The sequence below is a fragment of the Panthera pardus genome, unplaced genomic scaffold, assembly GCF_024362965.1.
Source record: "Panthera pardus isolate Hobbes unplaced genomic scaffold, ASM2436296v1 HiC_scaffold_21, whole genome shotgun sequence".
In the NCBI taxonomy this organism is placed as follows: domain Eukaryota; kingdom Metazoa; phylum Chordata; class Mammalia; order Carnivora; family Felidae; genus Panthera; species Panthera pardus.
In genome coordinates, this window is record NW_026526777.1 from 48,490,281 (window position 1) to 48,512,271 (window position 21,991).

At 35.8% G+C, this 21,991-nt stretch overlaps 1 protein-coding gene across 11 annotated transcripts in view; it reads right to left on the minus strand.

Moving 5' to 3' along the window:
- Window positions 1–21,991, minus strand: part of RALGPS2 (Ral GEF with PH domain and SH3 binding motif 2) — a 197,033-nt gene that overhangs the window by 99,353 nt on the left and 75,689 nt on the right. For all 11 annotated transcript variants that reach the window (XM_053909228.1, XM_053909227.1, XM_019426220.2 and 8 more), the window contains 2 exons: window positions 20,917–21,009; window positions 9,264–9,390 (listed from right to left, as the gene is read on the minus strand). In XM_053909228.1, coding sequence (XP_053765203.1) covers window positions 9,264–9,390; window positions 20,917–21,009 — 220 coding nt within the window. The remainder of the gene's footprint in view (window positions 1–9,263; window positions 9,391–20,916; window positions 21,010–21,991) is intronic.

The following is a 21,991-nucleotide window of genomic DNA, read 5'->3' on the forward strand; positions in this document are numbered from 1 at the left end:
TACAGTTGACCTTCCTAATTCATTTGTGAACTAAAATTTTAGAGAAATCGCTGAAGACTTCTGCTCAAGCAAAAAGAAAATCCTACCACGACTGAAGATAATCACTTGAACAACTCAAGCCCACCAACATGACCAGTGTTTTTCCTGTCGTATGTTAAAATGAAAATGCTGGTCAAAGAAGGCTTCAAGAGAACATCAAAATATTAAAGTAGTGCTTTTCTTTGTTTTACCTATGGTTATCTTAAAATGGGTTTGAAGTCCCTCCTACCACCCCCAGAATAATAAAAAAAAATCTGCTGTAAGATTTCTGGATAATCTAGTTGTTCTATCAAATCTTAATTGGATAAAATTGTACAAGGGCATTCCATTTATATAGCATTTCATGTAAACATCCAAAACCCTATCAAAGACAAGTCTTAAAGAACTTTCACAGGAGAATATTGTTTTATTAAAACTAGAATGATGTGAAAAGTCCACATACAAACAAGAAAAATGGGCTCAATGCTAAAACACCTTGGCCACTGGGCCCATTCTGCTCTCCTTTATAGACACGAGATAGCTCTGTTCTGGAGCTCCTGTAGAGCAGGGAATAAGAAGCAGAATTATATAATGGCTAAGTATAGGTACTAAAGTCAGTACTACTTGGATCTGAGGCCCAACTCTACCAATTTACTAGCTGTGTTACCTTGAGCAGTTTTTATATTCCGTTTTCTTATCTATAAAATGAGGATATGAACAGTAGCCAGCTCTTCATTTGCTAACTTAACAGAGCTATGACAAACTATTATGGCAGATAGTTAAGAGCTGGGATCACAAGAAAAGATAAAGAAAAACTAAGGTGAAGACAGTCATAGTAAGAATTTAAGCCAAGTGAGGATCTTCTGAGAGATTAGATAGGTCACTTGTGTGGTCCAATGGCTAGCTACTTAGCAGGTCACTTAGGAATAAAGACATGGTTGCCCGACCTTCAATAAGACTGAACTCTAACTTTGGAGATGCTTTACAGAAGGATTCAGTCATTTTTAATAAATGAAATGAAGCTTATCCTAAGAATGATTTAGACTCCATTCTGTACTCAATGGGAGATGCCATCAATGTCTAGGAAACTTGGCATCTCTGAGGTAGACTTTTAAAACTTGAGATTTTGAATAATGCCAATATTAGACATTGCCTTGAAATTCAGTAGGTATCTACAAACAAACCTATCCCCAGGCTCCAAGCTTGGTAGAGCAGAACGACCAAATTTTTAGTCCAGTGCTCCCTTGACTCTGTAAGTCATGATATGAGAGTGCGAATTCTTCTAGTGTTATATTTCTTAGGACTCCTACGAGTAATAATATATTAAGTCTGTAAACACTTCTGCAATTATGAAGATGTTTACAATTACTTATAAACCTATACTAGTAAGATACAGTTTTTATATACTTAATAGTAAGTTAAAGATTATACCCTCACAGATTTTTAGTCTTTTATTTTAGTGTCTATAAAAAGACAACCAAGTAAGAAAAGAATGCTTCCACTCACAATGCCAAGCCCCCCTCCTCTCCTACTTCTCCCAAAAGCCATCTAAAAATAAGCTCAGTTTTCTGGGCACCTGGGCAGCTCAGCAGGTTAAGCATCCAACTCTTGATTTTAGCTCAGGTCATGATCTCACAGTTTATGAGTTTGAGCCCTACATTGGGCTCTGTGCTGACATTGTGGGGCATGCTTGGGATTCTCTCTCTCCCTCTCTCTCTGCCCCTCTCCTGCTTGTGCACTCTCTCTCTTTCAAAATAAACAAACACTAAAAAAATAAATAAAAATAAACAAAAATAAGCTCAGTTTTCAATTTTATCAGTGGGGTTAATAGTTACTGAATTGTAAGTCTACAGATAATTATAGGAAAGACTGACAAATGAACTCAAAATTTTAATTCCAATACAGATTCCCAAAATATTAATATTATTCCCTAATGCTTTATTTCTTTGAACTGTAAATGAAATATAATGCTTATCTTTTTAAAAAGTATTTATTTATTTATTTATTTATTTATTTATTTATTTATTTATTTTTGAAAGCAAGAGAGCTCGAGTTGGGAAAAAGGGGGAGGGGGGAGAAGGGGAGGGGAGGGGGAGACAGGGGGAGAGAAAGAGAGAGAGAGAGAGAGAGAGAGAGAGAGAGAGAGAGGAGGAATCCGAAGCAGGCTCTACATTAAACATGGAGCTGATGCAGGGCTTGATCCTAGGAACTGTGAGACCTGAGCCAAAATCAAGACTGAGCCACCCAGGTGCCCATAATATGTATCTTTATGTAAGTCCATTTAACCTTCTTTGTCTCAGTTTCTTCACTGGTAAAATGTGAATATAATATCATTTACCTTATAAAACTGTTAAGAATTAGACAATTTATGTAAAATACACAGTGTCAGGCATACAGGATTAAGTGCTGAATAAATGTTAGTTATTAAGATTTTTATTATTTTTCTGTTAAGGTTTGCTCAAAAAATTGCAATTTTTTTTTTTTTTTTTTTTACTGCAATTATGGAAACATCAGCAACCAGAAATGCCACCAGCAAAGCTGCTGGAACTGGGGGTGGGGGTGGGGGATCTGATTCTGTTTATGATTAAAACGCAGATCTGTAAACTGCTATACATTATTTATTTTCAAGATAGAAGCTCTTAAAGAAAGACTACGAACAGGGGAAAGAAATCAATGCAACCCTATCCCCAGCCTTTTTATATCACAAGTCCTCAAGTGATCTAAAGTAAACTTCAGAAAATATACCATGAAAGAATGTTAGAGGAATTTTAAATATATAAAAAAAGAAAGAGAGCAAAAAAGAATATAAGTGAGGTAATGGAAAATGCAGATGTAATTTTGGCTAAAGAGAAAGCCAGGGCTGGCTGCCATTTGGTCAGAGCTCATTCCTGGGATTCAAACAAAAATGACCAAACATGCTTTATTGCTGTTTTAGAATATAATATATAATCTAGTGAGAAGAATAAGGTAAAGTACTCCATGGTGTATATTATCTACAAATCAAACCAAAGAAAGGAAAGGGGATAAAAGTCTTAAAATATCAAAAGCCAATGACATTTTTTGACCATTAGACATTTTAAAAAAATGTTTATTTATTTTTGAAGGAGAGAGAGACAGAGCATGAGCCGGGGAGGGGCAGAGAGAGAGAGGGAGACACAGAATCCAAAGCAGGCTCCAGGCTCTGAGCTGTCAGCACAGAGCCCAACGCGGGGCTCGAACTCACGAGCCATGAGATCACGACCTGAACCAAAGTAGGATGCTTAACCAACTGAGCCACCCGGGTACCCTGACCATTAGACATTTTTGAGACCAGTGTCAGAGTCTTTTATACTCTAGAAAAGGGGAAGGGGGAAATCCCTTTAATTTCCATACAGCTACATACAGCTTTGGATTTTGTCAAAGTTATCTGAATAAAAATGTGAATGAACACCTAATATCTTCGAAAACATTTATATACAGGTTAGCAGAAGTTTCTAAAACTAAAGTAAAATAAAGAACTGCATCCTATTAAAAGATCAAGATAAGTTAACAATTATTGTAAAACAGAGGATCAGATAAAATCTGGAGACCACTGTAAGTTTAGGCATGCTTTAAACATTTCATCAAGTGTGATGAGGGCACCACTGACGAAGGCTGGCAAAGAAATAAATGTACTTCTTCCACGACACAGGAGAGAGAAGAGATTACTGACAAGGTAATGTTGGATCTGAGCCTAGGTATTGAAGAGATGTTAAGTTCCGTAAGGGCAGGGACAAAGTCCATTTTGTGGCCTGCTGTGCAAATACTGGCTGGCCAGCTGAAGCACCAAAGGAAAACTGGGGTAGGTGGGAAGTTGACTGATTGTAAAACTGCCTCACAAAGAAATCTATTGTATTTAAAACAAAGTTACTGGAACAATAAGAAGAGCCAGAAAGCAATCATTTAATTAATTCAACCAACAAATAGTAAGTACCTACTTTTGTTCTAGATGCTAAGGATAAAGTTTTGAACCAAGAGATTAGAGCTTACATTCTGCTGAGGGAAAGATGAATTAAAACATTATAAAAACAAAACGGTGCTTTTCAGAATTGAAGATGGAGGGGATGCTATATTACAGAAAGTTTTAAGGACAGCTTTTCTTTTCTTAAAAAAAAAAAAGGACTATTATGAAAATCTAACAAATCAAAAATTTGTGAATTTGTGTGTGTGTGTGTGGGGGGGGGTTCTCTACAAGAGTGAGAGGAATCACACCTAGACACATCAAAACAATGTACTTGTGTGCTACAGAATGGCAGGAGATTTTACAGAAACTTCTTTGCTTCTACTTGATCAAAAGCAATAAAAAGAACGACAACTATTTATTTTTTATTATGTTTTTCCAGAAAGCATCCTAAGCTTGTTAAGCTACTGCTTTACCCCAAAATACACGAATAAAGTAGAAATGAGGCTAGGATATGCACATGAAATAATATTTATGTTTCATCCAGCGCAATTATTTTAGCACAATGTCCTATTTTTCTCTCTTCAGCAAAGCAAAACTTCCCACGCCAAATTCTTCAATAAGCCCCTTAAGATTTTTCTCCAGTGACAAGAACAAATGAGAGCTGTTAATAATTTTCAGATTTAAAGCAATAATTCTCATATAAAACCATTTTTTCCTTGAGATTTGCCAAACTATTCCTCTCCAGAAATACTGTATCCTTATTCTAAGAATTTTTCACTATATTGTCCAGGCTGACTAATTTTTACCTTGAATGCAAACCAACAGAAGAGACAATTTTGCAAGGGATGATGAGTTGAAAGCCAAGAAAACATTTTCTACTTCTTATAATTTAATCCATATTGTAGATAAATTTGGCAGTATCAAAGTAAGAGTTTTATCAGCATATAAACCGCCACCTCCTTTTTTAAGCTTTTCTAAGAATGGTTGATTTTGGTCATAATTCTTAGAGGCAAAAGCACTGAAGTTTGGATTCTATCTTGTGTTAAGAAAAGTGATTTGGGGGCTCCTGGGTGGCTCAGTCAGGTAAATGTCTGACTCTTGATTTCAGCACAGGTCATGATCTCAAGGTTTGGGAGATTGAATCTCACATCAGGCTGCATTGACAGAGTGGCACCAACTTGGGATTTTCTCCCTCTACTCTTCTCTGCCCCTTCCTCCTTCTCCTTCTTCTCTCTCAAAATAAATAAACATAGAAAGAGAGAGAGAAGAAAAGAAAAAAAAAAGAAAAGAAAAAAACAGATGATTTGCCTTCCCCTTTTCTCTATGCCGTATAGATTCTTTTGGTTGATACTCTTTCCATAAAAACGTTTGCAACATAAGGGATAAAGGGCAGCATTATGCAAATTCTGCATACTGAAAAGGGACAGTTAAATAGAAGCTACCAATATGCATACTGAGTAGCATCTTTCCAACATTTCTAGGGCAAGTTCTTTTTTTTTTATTTTATTAAAAAATTTTTTGTAATTTTTTTTAGTGTTGAGAGAAAGAGAGAGACAGAGAGAGAGAGAGCGTGCGCAAGCAGGAGAGGAGCAGAGAGAGAGGGAGACACAGAATCTGAAGCAGGCTCCAGTCTGAGCTGTCAGCACAGAGCCCGACATAGGGCTCAGACCCACAGCCTGTGAGATCATGACCTGAGCTGAAGCTGATGCTTAACCAACTGAGTCACCCAGGCGCCCCTCTAGGGCAAGTTCTGTCCTATTCAATAGCATCTTGTAAATACTGACGTTTGTGACAACTGCACTAGACCTCGTCTCCTAAGAGTGGGAAAGGCTTCTGAAACCAAGACAACTTAAATAAAAAACACAGTCTTCATTAATTTTAAATTAGAAGAAAATATGACAAAGTAAACATTAACAGGATATAAACTGTTGTTGGTCTTGGTTCTTTAATACTTCAGTATTAAAGATCAGGAATGAAACAACAAACCAGCTAAGATGTAAAATAAATCAAGTAGTCACACAGTTGTATAAATTGACGATGCTTCACATTTTCTTAGAAAAAGCATGTATGTTTTGATAGATGAAATACATTTAACCTCAAGATTTGCTATACAACAAAACAAAACTGTCACTGCATTAAAAGGATTATTTTTAAGATGGAAACAAACTAAATTGAGTCATAATAACTTATCTGACAAACATTAACTTTTCCTTTCTCCAGTCTGCCAAATGTTTGTGCCAAATGTTCCATAATTATCTCAGAATCTCAGGTGCTTCTTCCCAAACTAGCGTAGGGATGAACTATTACATGGAGACTACCAACATATAAGGAGGTAAGACAGGTCTGAAGGAAGAAGGATGATGAAGTTACTTCTAAACATGTTGAATCAGAGTTCCCTACAGATAGATATCTTATTCAATCAGTTTCTGAGTATCCAAAATGTTACCAGGCACTGAAAATTACTAGACAGCTGGATGTACTGGAGTTGCTGGGCTAGATTTGGGAGCTTTCAGGAGAACTATAGAAAAATCTGACTGACCACTCCAGAGAGTACAGACTAAGTAAAAGCAGTGGACTGAGACTTTTAGAAGAACAGATGTAATAAAAAGGCAGAGAAACAGGAATCAATAAAACAAATGCCAGAAACATACAACATAAACCAAGAGACTGGCACTACCACTGAAGAATTTCAAAAAGCAGAAATAACTACTATCAACCTCACAAAATTAAGATGAGGCTTGAGAAACACCTATCAAACACTCCAACTAGGAAATCATGGTGGCCTTATAGGGAACATTTCTATGAGTGAAGAGGGAGATAACAGCATGCTGAGCAAAAGAAAACAGCAAGAAAAATAGAAAGAAATAGAGTACTTTTTAATTAGCTTCGGTACAGTGAAGGAAAATTACATAGTAATAGTGAAAAAGAAGAGTCTGGGTCATGAGAACATGTAAAATGAAAGGGAACTGAAAAAAGGAGGAGTCAATCATTGGAGACCAAATTGAAGGCACAGAAAAGATAATGGTTCTGAAATTTTCTCTACATCAACTTCTGCATCTCAATATTTGTCTCATTTGCTTTAACCAATAGGAATAACCACTGTGTTTGTTTCAGGTACCAAGGCTGGGAAGAAATAGGTATGCTTTCTAATAGTCAACTTTTCCAGATTCCACTCAACTCCAACTATGCTGCTGGTTTGCTCCCCTTCTATGTGCATGACAGGGCAAAAATGGATGCACATGCATTACAACTTCAAATCCTGTACCAAAGTCTCCACTGTGGAAAAATGTAAAGCAGACTCCTAATCTAGACATCATGGCACAAAGATTTATATTCATTTTCTCATTTTCGACAGAAAAGAATCCTAATTTCCTTTTTTTAAGTTTATTTATTTTGAGAGAGAGAGAGTGAGAGCAAGGGAGGGGCAGAGAGAGGGAGAAAGAGAGAATCCCAAGCAGGCTCTGCACTGTCAGTGCACAGCTCGATGTGGGGCTCAAACTCACGAACCACACAATCATGACCTGAGCAGAAATTAAGTCGGATGCTTAACCGACTGAGCCACTCAGGCGCCCCTTAATTTCCTTTTCTAAAAGATACAAATAGTGGAATTTGAGAAAAACATTTCAATGGGAAACAGCCATAAACATAGAATCAGTAAATTTTGGAATGAGAATTGAACAGGTACAATTGGAAAGATACCAGATCAAGACTTTGGAATGTAAATCTGTCAGTAACTAGATCTTCAGACTATAAGTCAGGCCTTCCACCTTTCTGGACCTTAATTTTCTTAACTATAAAATAAGTGAATTAGAAAAAATTACAATGGTCCCATCCAGCTGAAAGAAGAACATGATTTTGGTCCTAGGTGTGCTACTTCTAGGTAGAGAGAACAAGGCTCAAAGACGACAATTCAATGACTTCAAAAGTTAGTAGGGAAGAGCCATTTTGGAAATGAGGGTTGCTGATTATCAGTCTAATGTTCTTTAAGCTGTAAAAAGTTTATGTTCTTAGAAAGTATGAAGATATTGGTGATTTAAAAAAAATCCTCTATTCCTCTTCACTCCCAATGACATTTTCAAGAATGGGCACAGCCAAGGCCATGGTGAAAAGTGGAGCATATGCAGAAAGTCTCTCCAAATATCCAGCTTGAGCCTCTCTGATGGAGTCATGTGTACTACGGTCCTGTACTGTTGATCAAAGAAACAGGACACAATATTCTGGAATGTAGTGGCCCTTATCCATGCTCTGCTTGGGGGTATTCTGCCTTCAACACAGTATGTGCAACATTCCCTATTCCCACTGGAATCCTAGGATGTCCTACAAGGTCCTAATAATGAGTTCAGTCTTCTCTTACAAACTAAGGCAGATGCTCTATTTCAACTGAATGAGAAAGTTATCAATTGCCTATGTCCCTACCTTGTCTTCTAGTCATTGGTACTATAAAGACTTCAAAGAGGACACTAAGATAGTTGAAGAAATAACAGGTTTTTTCCAATTACTTTCAAAAATAGTTACGGTGAAATCCAGTATGAGTAATTACATGAAGATAGTGGAGATAGAGATGAAAAAAGGGATATTCAGAAAGAAACAAAATACTCTATATTTTCTATATTTAAATTTACATTTTAAAATGGGACAGTTTGAGACTTCCTTTCATTCAAACACCTAACAAAGCATTGTTCCTTTTTTGTTGAAAATAATCTTATAATATTATTAAATAGTTCTTGGAATTTATAAACACTGTAAAATACATAGTAAAGAGACAAATTCTTAGTCAAATGATATCTAAAATACACATTTGGTTGTCTCAGCACTTAGCTAAATTTGCACTACTGAACAACTCATTCCATCCAAGAAAACAACACCACCAACATTTAGACTACTTTTCATAATTCGCCCTAAAATATCTGCCAACTATACAAAATAACAGGAACTCATGATATTGAAAATAAATTCAATAAATCTTTTGATCAATTTCTTTAGTTAATGTTACATGTTTTCACAGCATTAAACTTCATTGCAAACTACTGTTTCATTCTTTAAAATCATTACCAAAAGAGCTAAAATGTATTATTTTACCAATGGTTCATCTTTAAGAGAAAAACGAGAGTCTACGAAAAACCTTAAGGGCCAAAGTCTAATTTAATATGAAAATCCATTCCAGGTAATAAGGTAACATATTTCTTTAGTCAACTTTTTTAACTTAACAATCTTGCAGTAATTTCCTAAAAGGATACACATACTTTTAAAATATCTAGAATTTTATATAAACTACTGATTAAGACAGAACTAGACATAATGAACACATAATGACACTACTCACCTAAATAGGGAATGCAAGGCGTCATCTTTAAGCTACTTATATAGTCTCTTAGTCTTTTGTAATTATCTTCTTTACTCATTACATATTCTAATTTTTCAAAGGTAGTTTTGTCTTTTCGACTTAGTAACTAAAAAAGCAAACAGAAGAGTCTAAGTTATTTCCAAATCCCATTTTATTTTAGCAAAGACATGAAGCTGTATTTACTATAAATTTAAGTTTTAATTTCAATGTTATACATTTTTCAATTATATTTTGGCAGTATATAAATAAAACAAAGTCAGACATGTTTATTAAAATAAACGCAAATCCATTATTTATAAAATGTAATATCCTTAAAGAGATTACTCAATTTTGTGGTTTAAGTAACAATTTTTTTTATAAATCTAACCATGGCTAGTCCTAACGATAACCATAAAACTGTGATTCACATTTTTGGATTTTTAACAAGACATTTTTTCTTTGATCGCTTTGATCAGTGCTGTATCACACAGAGGTGAACACTCAACTGAAACTGTTTTTAAGAGGGTTGAGGTGATTTGTAGTGAGTGCCTTTGAAAAAAACTGGGACAATCAAAGGGAATAAAAGCAAGGTCAATCACCCAAAATAATATTAACTCTTGCAATTTCTTGTGTTCTTGATTTTAGCCATCCTGACAGGTATAAAGTGGTATCTCATTATGGTTTTCATTTACATTTCCCTGATGATTAGTGATCTTGAACATCTTTTCATGTGCCTGGTGGCCAACTGCAGGTCTTCTTTGGGAAAAGGTCTATTTAGGTCCTGTGCCATTAACTGGATTTTTTGGGGTATTGAGTTGTATAAGTTCTTTATATATTTTGGATATTAACTCCTTATCAGACTTATCACTTGCAAATGTATTCTCCCATTCAGTTGGCTGCCTCTTTATTTTGTTGATGGCTACTTTCACTATACAGTAATCTTTTATTTTGGTGTAGTCTGAAAAGGTTTAATTTTGCTTTTGTTTCCATTGCCAGAGGAGACCTATCTAGAAAAATGTTACTACGGTTGATCTCAAAGAAAGTAATGCCTATGTTTTCTTCCAGGAATTTTATGTTTCAGGCCTCACATTTAATCCATTTTGAGTTTATTTTTGTGTATGGGATAAGGAAGTGGCCCAATTTCATTCTTTTGCATGTAGCTGCCCAGCTTTCCCAACACCACTTGCTGAAGAGACTGTCTTTTTTCCATTGTACATTCTTGTCTCCTCTGTCATAGATTAACTGACCATATAAGCATAGGTTTGTTAATTGACTCTATTCTGTTCCACTGATCTATGTGTGTATTTTTGTGCCAGTACCATACTGTTTTGATTGTTACAGCTTTGTTGTATACCTTGAAATCTGAGACTGTAAAACCTCAAGCTTTGTTCTTCTGTTTCAAGACTGCTTTGGCTATTTGAGGTCTTTTATCATTCCACACAAATTTTAGGATTATTTGTTCTAGTTCTATGAAAAATGATATATTGTGTTGGCAAGGATGTGGACAAAAAGGAACCCTTGTGCACTGTTGGTTGGAATGCAAATTAATGCTGTCACTCTGGAAAACAGTATGGAGTTTCTAAAAAAATTAAAAATTGAATTACCATATGATTTGGAAATTCCACTACTTGGTATTTAACCAATAAAAATGAAAAAACTAATTTGAAAAGATTTATGTACTCCTATGTTTACTGCAGCCTTATTTACAATAGCTGAGTATGGAAGCAACCGAAGTGTTCATCAATAGATGAATGGATAAAGAAGATGCAGTGTGTACACACACACACACACACACACACACACACACACACACAATGGAGTATTACTCAACCATAAAAAAAAGATCTTGCCATCTGCAGTAACATGGAAGGACCCAGCTAGAGAGTAAGTGATATAAGTCAAATAAGAAAAAGACAAGTATCATGTGATTTCACTCATATGTGGAATTTCAGAAACTAAACTAACGAACAAAGAAAACAAACAAAAACAAACAAACAAAAAACCCCAAAACAAAACCAGACTCTTAGATACAGAGAACAAATTGGTGGTTGCTATAGGGGAAGTGGGTGGGGGGATGGGTGAAATAAAGGGAATTAAGAGAACACGTATCTTGATGAGCACTGAGATATATATATAGAATTGTTGAATCATTATACTGTACATATGAAATTAATATAACACTGTATGTTCATTATACTTGAATAAAAAGGGTATTTTAAAAATATTAATTAAAAACTTCAGAAAATATGGAGTTTTTAAAAGTTTATTTATTTTTTAGAGAGACAGCATGTGGGAGAAGAGAAAGAATCCCAAGCAGGTTCCACACTCAGTGCAGAGCCCGATGAGGGCTTGAACTCACGAACTGTAAGATCATGACCTGAGCTGAAATCAAGAGTTGGATGCTTAACTGACTGAGCCAGCCAGGCACCCCCAAAAATATGTTTTTAAGTATTTCAAAGACTCTGGAAAAAAGTCTTGTTTTCTTTAAACATATGAAGTTACTATTTCATTATGATATAATAAAATTTCACTTTATGTCATAAAACATTAGTGTTATTTTTTAGCACGCAAAACACATTCCACTTGAAAAATTCTCATCTAACTCTATGAGGTGAACAGAGAAGTCTGAAGATTAATAGAGAGATGAGGAGACAGAGATTCAAAGGAGATTACAGGGTTAGCAAGAAGCACATACTAATATTCTCACAGTCATCCACCCACAAAGGCACAGGTCCCTGTCTTGCAGTGTCTCAGTCTGGTTCTGGAGGTGAAGAGTATTCTGACACCAAATCCACCACTCTTTATACATAATACTACAAGTGCTACGATTGGGATTCCTGTTGGAATTTATTTTTTCATGGGCTCTAAGATGCAGATTATCTTCAGATAATCTCCATCAGAAAAATGTGTGACTAGTATCCCTCCTTCTTTAAAACGAAAGTTTTAAGGAGTCCTTTGCTTTAATATTTTAGATAGATATTCCACAGTCTAAAACAGCGATTATATAATTTTCCTTGGCCCAGCTTTAACAATCTTGATCAGCATTTTCAAGAGTAGGTGCAAATCTCTGCTTCTAACTGTAAGTCCAACCATCCCTTTCTCTCCCACTTAAATGTGTAGATATGGAAAATACAGTGATATGACATGGCAGGGATAAGAATAAGCCTGTTCTTTTTTTTCTTAAATCAATCATTCAAAAACTTCAGTAGAATTTCAGGAGAAACAAATTATGTACTCGGAACATCACTGATTTTGCCACCTCTGAAACACAAACCTGTGGTAAAGAACTACATGGTTTAATATGTATAAGAACAATTTTTTGGAATTTTCAAAATAATCAACAACCAGATTAAAAGGATTCAATCTGGGGTGGGATAGTAGAGACTTGTTTCCAAAAGACTATTTAGAAGAAGAATATGGAAAAAAGAATTAATTAGATGTTAAAATAGGTTATTTCCTAGGGATAGCTCAGAAACTTATCCAAAGCCCACGTGCCAAAGCTATAACTAACAAGTCCTGATTTTCTTTTTCTCCTTTTCAAATCTTTTTTCTGATGTTTAGTCCTAATATCCCTACAATGTCACTTCACTATACTCCTCCAAAAAAGGGGGAAAACAAAGTACTTCACAAGGTTCCAACTCTTCATGTTTTAGCACCATATTCTTTCTCTGGTTAAGAGGCCACCGGGGCAAAGCTCTTCACACTTTCACTGGTGCCGGAAGGTGGGAACTCCCAATGTTCCTGGCCAAATCTCTATACCATAACAATGTTACCATAACAATGGACTTTGGGAAAATTTGAATCAACCCTTGTACATCTCAGTCACCATAAGAAAAGTAAAATTCCCAGATCACCCCTCATCACCTTGATTTGTATCTCCATATAATCTGTACAAATGCTTTCATTTGCATAAATAAGTTATTTGTTTTGAACCTTAAATGCAGATTAATTATAATCTTTTGTTCATGACACTCAAATTATCATTAGTCCCTGATGTTACTTTCTTGTTAAATCGATTTTTTTCTTAAATTTTTAAGTGAATGCACATGTATTCATCTTCATACTTACAAACCATATACTAACAATACACATCTACCTATGTGCTTCTTCCATATCCAATTCCTTTGACTATCTTTATTTATTTTTTTTAATTTAATGTTTATTTATTTTGAGACAGAGAGAGAGAGAGAACACGAGCAGGGGAGAGGTAGAGAGAGGGGGAGACACAGAATCTGAAGCAGACTCCAGGTGCTGAGCTGTCAGCACAGAGCCGGACGCGGGGCTAGAACTCATGAGCCTGTGAGATCATGCATGACCTGAGCCTAAGTCAGATGCTCAACCGACTGAGCCACTCAGGCGCCCCTCCTTTGACTATCTTTAAATAACCAATAATCACTATCCTAAATTTTGTGTTTATCATTCTCTTTTATTTGATTTTTTTAAAAATTTTGACTGAAATTTTATTTGATTTTTGACTAAAGAATAGCATACTGTTTTTAATCTTTGGCTTTATCCAATCAATGTTCTGAGGATGAAATTTCATCCATAATGTTGCGTGTGGCTGTAGTTCATTTTCACTGTTTCTATGCATATGTCTTCTTCTATGAAGTACCATCATAATGCATACTTTTCCATTTTTCTTACTTTTTCCTTTTGCTTTGTAAGAATTCTTTATATACTCTGGATATAAATTCTTGACCAGTTGCAACTGCTACACATTCTTTTCAATTTTCTTTGAAATATCTTTTGGGGCACTTGTGGTTCAGTCAGCTAAGCGTCAGACTCTTGATTTCGGCCCAGGACAAGATCTTACAGTTCATGAGTTCGAGTCCCACATCAGGCTTTGCGCTAACAGCACGCAGAGCCTGTGTCAGGAATTTTCTCTCTCCTCTCGACTCATGCTCTTTCTCTCTCAAAATAAATAAATAAACTTAACAAATTTTTAAATATCTTTTAGTGAACAGAAATTCTTACTTTAACGTACCAAAATTTTTTCATCTTTTCTTTCTCTGCTTGAGGTTTTTGTATCTTATCTAAAATATACTTACAGATTCCAAGTTGGAATCTATTCATGCTAAGCCAGAGAGATATTAAGCAATTTTTCCTCTTCTAAAAGCTTCAACGTTTTTCATTTTGCATATAACTCTTTAATTCATCTGACAGTGACTTTTGAGGCCTAATTTCATTTTTTCCCCAAACTGGTAACTAATTTCCCAGCTCCAGTTAAGAACAGCCCCTCTTTTCTTCATTGATTTACAATGCCACCACTGTCATATATCAGAGTTCTATAAAAGCAATGATCTTTTTGGGGGTTCTTTATTCTGTTCCACTGGTCGATATGTCTACATCTGCACTAATTGCACATTACCTAAATAATATAATCCATCTCGGTATCTGTTAGGGCAAATGTCCAAGCCTCCAACCCCATTTTCTTCTTCAGAAATAACTTGGCTATACTGACCTTTTATGTTTCCATATTATTTTATAAGCAATCTTATCCAGACTCCCAGTTTGGGACTGATTCAAGTTGCATCTAATCTCTATGTGCATTTGGGAAAAACCGCCATCTTTAAGCTTTCCTATCACATGACTATCAGATACTGTTCCATCTAACCTAGTTCTTTTTCAATGAATCCCTATAAAGTTTTATAGTTTTCTGCACATGTCTTTCATATATTATTCTATTTATTGTTTGCTACTGTATTTCTTTGATTTGTAAACAGTGGTGTCCTTTTAAGTGACATTTCCAAATTGTTTAGAATACAACTAATTTTATATATTGTTTGTATATTCAGTCACCTTAATAAGCCCTGTATCTTAAAATTGTGGTAGACAGAATACACATAACATTCACCATTTTAACCATTTTCATGAGTACACTTTAGTGGCATTAAGTACATTCACATTACCAACCAACCATCACCACCAATCGTGCATGGCCAGAACTCTTTCCATCTTTCCAAACTGAAACTCCACATACATTAAACACTAACTCCCACTTCCCATTCCTCCCTCCTTTGGCCCCTGGCAACCATCTTCTAGTTTCTGTCTCTATGAATCTGACTTCTCTTGGTACCTTAGAATCATATAGTATTTGTCTTTTTGTCTGGCTTATTTCACTTAGTATAATGTCTTCAAGATTCATCCATGGTGTAATGTGTCAGAATTTAATTCCTTTTTAATGCTAAATAATACTCCATTGTATGTCTATACATTTTGTATATCCATTCATCTGGTGATGGATGTATGGACTGTTTACACCTTTTGGCTATTGTGAATCACGCTGCTATGAACACTGGTATAAAAATGCCTGAGTCTCTGCTTTCAGTGCTTTTGGATATATACCCAGAAGTGGAACTTGCTGGATCAAACAGTAATTCTGCTTAATTTTTTGAAGATAAACCCTACTATTTTTAATCATTTTTTTCTAATTGTGTTGGCTAAGATGTCAATGTTGAATAAAAACAATAAAAATGGGCATCCTTTTCCTTGATGTTATAGAAAATGTTCCTAATATTCTCTCCATTTAGGTTACTATAAGTCTGGGGAGACATTCCTTTTATCAGTTTAAAAAAAAAACAAAAAGGGGCACCTGGTGGCTCAGTTGGTTGAACGTCCGACTTTGGCTCAGGTCATGATCTCATAGTTTGTGAGTTAGATCCCTACATCGGGCTTGCTGCTGTCAGCGCAGAGCCTGCTTCAGATCCTCTGTTCCCTCTCTCTCTGCCCCTCCCCTGCTCACACTCTCTCTCTCAAAAATGAATAAACATGAAAAAAAATTAAAAAACAAAAAACAAACAAACAAAAATAAACAAAACCCCCCAAATACTCTCAATTCCTTATTTGTTATTAAAAATCATTAGCCCAAACTAGCATGAAACACATGCAATCTTTATTATCTTCTAACTTGGCCCAATACTCTACCCCTCCTAGTCCCCTCCAACTGTACTTTCTGGGTCTCACGGTTCATCCTCTGCAAAAGCCCCATCCTTAAACTTTCCTTTAAGCATTCTCTTGCTTTTCTTGTAACATGAGCCTGGATTCAAGTTGGGTGCAATCCTGGCTCCTTGGTCTTCAGAACTTTTTCCTTCCTAACATCCTCCAGCTTCTACTAGGTTCAAGCACTAGATCAGTGCTGTCTGAATTTTGTGTGATGAAAATGATCTGTGTCTGTGCTGCCCAACACAATGGTCACTAGCCACAAGGGACTACTGGCTAGTGTGAATGAGGAACTAAATTTTATTTTATTTTTTAGTGTTTATTTATTTTGAGAGAGAGGGAAACAGAGCACGAGTGGGGAAAGGGCAGTGACAGAGAGGGAGACAGAGAATCCCAAGCAGGCTTTGTGCTGTCAGCGCAGATCAAGAGTTGGATGCTTAACTGACTGAGCCACCCAGGTGCCACAAGGAACTAAAATTTAGTTTTTCTTTTTAGTTTTTTAAAGTTTTATTTATTTATTTTTGAGAGAGAGACAGAGAGAAGCGAGTGGGGAAGGGGCAGAGAGAGAGGGAGAGAGAGAATCCCAAGCAGGCTCTGCGCTGTCAGCACAGAGCCCCACGTGGGGCTCAAACCCAGAAACTGTGAGATCATGAACTGAGCAGAAACAAAGAGTCAGATGCTTAACGGACTGAGCCACCCAGGTGCCCCAGTTTTAATGATTCAAATTTAATACCCACATGTGGCTAGCGGCTACTATAGTGACCAAGAGAGCACTTAGATTGTAACGCTTATGTTACTGTCATTAATAGAGCTGCTAGTCATTTTCCCCATTATACCTTAAAGATGTTAGTAGCTGGAGAAAAAAAGTCCGCAAACCAACATTACTTTCATATCTTGGTGACTGCAATCTTCACATAAAGGAGACTCTCAATACCCTGGTTTCTCAGTTCCTTGACTTCTCCTACACCCAACAATCTTAACTTCTACTACTCTCAGCCTCTATTCCCTTGATCATCCTGAATCCAATAAGTACTGCCTGCACCAGAACTTCCAATCCAGTTACCAATACTACTTTTTCACTTTTCCTTATCTCTTTTACTTGGGTTAAATTCCTCACCTGTCACTGAAACAACTTGTACATTTAATCTCCTGTGCTATCCTTGACCTCACTATGGTACAAACAAGCCTAAAATAATTCCAACTCTGGTTAAACACAACTCTCATCACTACTCCAGGTTTATACTGAGCACCTGCACCTGGATGGAGAATGCATGACTTTGCTGACTGGTTTCACTTTAAATACATGATCAAAAGTCTCAATCGTAAGGCCTACCATACCGAACCTACTATATTTCCCTAGTTAATTCATTCTGACACTCTTCTGAATGACTTTCATTCATTCGTTCTTTTTTCAAACCTCCAACACCTCTCCTCCAACATTCTCAACTAAGGACTCTGCTTTTTATGTCTTAAATAAATCGTCAGAAGAATTTCTATAGGATCTCACCACCAAATCTACCAACTTACCTGCATCGGTAACCAAATGCATTTTCCTTTTCTGCTGTTAAAATGGATAAACTGTTGGGGCACCTGGGTGGCTCAGTTGGTTAAGTGTCGAACTTCAGCTCAGGTCATGATCTCATGATTTGTGAGTTCGAGCCCCACATAGGGCTCTGTGCTGAGAGCACAGAGCCTGCATGGGATTCTCTCTCCCCACCTCTCTGCCCCTTCTCCCCTGCTCTCTCTCAAAATAAATAAACTTATAAAAATATTTTTAAAAAATGGATAAACTCTTTCTGCTCCAATACAGTACTGGATCTAATTCCCTCCTGCCTGATCAAGGGTATTGGTGCAGAACTCCTTGCTCTCCTACCATTTCTCTCATTCTATTAGATCACTGCACTAGCATATAAACATAATGCCAGATTTCTCTGCAGTACCTCAGCCCAGCCATTTACAGCAAAATTGCTCAAATGCATTCTCTACATTTGATGTCCTATTTTTTCTCCACCATTCTCTCTTTTCATTCCACCACTGTACTGAAACCACTCTTGCCTAGATTGCCAATCCTCCCCAACTGCCAGATACAATGGCCATCTCAAAGTGCTTACCTAATTCAACTTATCAGCAGCATTTGACATGGGGTGATTATTCTTTCTTGAAACACTTTCATTACTTGACTGTAGGAAACTCCTCCCATGATATTTCCCTCGCTGATCCCTCCTCATTTTTCCAATTTCTAAATCTTAGAGGGTTCCAGGGCTTTTCATCCATACTTTTGACTCAGATGATCTTATCCAACCTCATGCTTTATATACTATCTTTATACTGATGATCAAAAATATATATATCTCTAGCCCCAACTCCTACTGTACACTTATATACCTAACTCTGACCTTACAGTTCCACCTGGATATTTATCACCCAACTCAAACTGTCTTTGTGTAAAATAGAACCCCCCTGCCCCACTGCCAACACAGTGGCCCCAGAATATCAGTAAATAGTATCTCCATTACCTGACTTGATGACACCTCTCTGGACTAGTCTCCTACCATCAATTACTCCTTATTCCATTCTGTCAACACCGAGCACCCCATTCTTTGAACATTAACCGGGCCTTTGTACTGGCTATCACCTTTGCTTGAAATTCTTTTCTCCCAGATTTCCACACAAATGGTTCTCTCAATTCCTCCAGCTCTTTACCAGAGACTCTCTTACCATTCATATACATTCAAAGTTAACTTTTGAATGATACAGGTTTGAACTGCACAGGTCCACTTATATGGGAATTTTTTATAGTACAATACTATAAATGCATATTCTCTTCCTTGTGATTTTAATAACGCTTTCTTTTCTCTATCTTACTTTACTGTAAGAATACAGTATATGATATGTATAACATACAAAATATGTGTTAATTGACTCCACGTTATTGCTAAGTCAGTCAAGTCAACAGTCAGCTACTAGTAGTTAAGTCTGCCGGGGGGAGGGGGGGTGTCAAAAGTTGTATGTGGATTTTTGACTGTGCAGGGGGGCTGGCATCCCTAATCCCTGTATTGTTCAAGGGTCGATTGTATATATAAAATACTTCCCTGCTTTCTCTCTATCCCATTTAATCTGCTTTATTTTTCTTCAGAGCATTCATCACTCTTTACGATATAACATTTATTTATTTATTTACAGTTTATCTCTTCCCAGCAGACTGTTGGCTGTATAAAAATGGGACTCTGTCTGTATCATTTACTGCTCTATGTCAAGCAATTAGTGCCTGGCACACTATTGACTATTTTAAAGTTTAATATAAACACCAAAGATTTTATTCAGATTAATAACCAAAATTGCTAAATAAAAAAAATTATTTTCCATGTAAATACATGAGGGAGATGACAAAAATATCTTAAAGAAAAATAAAAATTAACTTGAGGGAGATGTATCTCATTTATAAACCACAATATAAATCAGAGTATAATTCTTTCCCCAAAAACTTCAAAGATGGAATTCATTATTGTATATTTATAATCATTTCCATTCCCCAGTAAATTCAGATTTTAAGAAGAGAGAATAAGGCCATATTATTAAAAAGAATTTTTAAAGTAAGAAAACCCTTCACTCAGGTGTTTCTAAATGCAAATAAAATATAAACAGGATCATAAACTCTCCCATTTTAATGTCTTTCCAATACAGTAAAGCACCCTGGTTTTCATGAGAAACATCTGTCTCTTCAGATACTATGGAAAGTAAAAGCAATACTATGCTAATTAAAAATGGTTATATTTTAGTTAGAAAAAAAAAACATTTTTTTAATTTTTTTTTCATGATATTTAATATGCTACATAACAAATATTCTATTGTGCTCTGTTTTTAAAAAAAAAACAAAAAAAAACAACGTTTTAAAAGTTAGTCATGTCTTTATCACAGGGCCCAAAGAATACAATAATCTTTTATACAAAATGTAATAAAGATTTAATTGGATCTAAAATTTTACTTATATAACATCTAAATGAAAAATACTGAGAAAGCTTGAGACCAGTATCACATCACTCAAATATTAAGGTACATAAATTTGCAGAAGTCAAAATTAACACCCTGACCTTGTCAAAGTGATAAAATCAAATATAATAAACATATATCAGAATGTGCACCAATACTGAATAATTCCACGTTAGGTATCAGGTTTTTCATTATTCCTCAGGAAAAAATCTAAGAGTTTATTAACTAAAAAATGGTAATTTAATGTTTGTAATGTAATGCTCCATTTAACTAAAAAATGGAAATATTAATATTTAATATTCACTGAAAGTTGTCATTTAGATCTTCCTCGAACTTTCCGAAAGCTTAATCTTTATAAGATTAAATACAAAAAAACTACATTAAGTGCAAAAAAAAAAAAAAAAAAAAACACTTTCCCATCAGTAAACATGAAATGCTATGTTATCAAAGATGCTCACACAAATTCTACAAAAATGATTTCCTAAATGGCAGAAAGTAAGAACCAAGCTATAATTTACCCCCAAATTACCTGGCAAGTCTAGTGAAACACTTACGGAGGAAAATGTAGGTTTCAAGAAAAAAAAAAAAAAACCAGTACAAAATAGTTTAAAGATCCAAATCTATTATCATAACATTAACCTTACTGAGAACTACAAAAGAAGTAAATAGATCTTTACTTCCACCAAAAAGTCCAACCCTTTCATTAACTAGGAAGTTTACTTACCGCCCATGTTTTAGTCAACCTGAAGATTGGGGCACTCTGTAAGCCAGAAACCACCGCCATAAGTGCATGAAGGTTATTCAGCTCATACAGTTTCTGAAGATTTAAGAAAAAGGGAGAGGAGAGATGAAAAATAAAAAGAATAAACACAACAAAACTTTAGATTAACAACGAGTAAAATCTAGGCAATTGGTCGTGTTCCAGTACTTATCACCCTTATTGAGATTTGTCTTTAGAGTACCCATCATGTTTACAGTAAACTGATTTTGGCCCACAAGAGAATTTCCGTGTTCTAACCTGGCATTGTCCCCAAGTGTTGGGAACACATCTACCTCTAGCTCAGTAATATATTAAGAAAACCAAAGTTATAGCTCAGCATCAAGTTTACCCAGTATGATCATGCACCCTAGTTTCCAGTAAGGAGTCTCCTTTACACTGAAATGCTAAGCCTCTGCCTTATGATCCCCGTTTTATGAAAGGGTCTACACCCAGGATCCTGATATGGTTTCCTACTCAGTATCCTCATAATTCCAGGACGAGGGTTCAAACCTGCCTTCCACAGCCTTCCTCAATTTTCTGCTTCCTCCTGGCTGAATCCTCAGATCCTTTGTTCTTCATTCATGTTGGGACACCAACCTGCTTCCCAATACTAGGCCTTGCTTTTACAGTCTCCTTGTAAAACTCCTACCTAACATTAGGTTCCATCAGTTTGCTAAACAGATCTATTTGACATTTATTGCTAACTTCCCAGATTTCCTCATACTACCATGTGCTTACATCCTAATGGTCCTATCAAAAATCATTTAGAATGGTCCTCACCCACTACCAAAAGACTCCAGAGCAAAAAATGCCTGTTTTTAACTGAAAAACTCCAACCAGTATACCACCTTAACTTAGGTCTCAAAGAATTCCCATAAAGTTTCAAGAAATATAAACTCAATAAAACTCAATCTTTTTTTTTTTAACTTTTTTTTTTTTAATGTTTATTTATTTTTGAGAGAGAGACAGAGTGTGAGCCAAGGAGGGGCAGAGAGAGAGGGAGACACAGAATCCAAAGCAGGCTCCAGGCTCTGAGCTG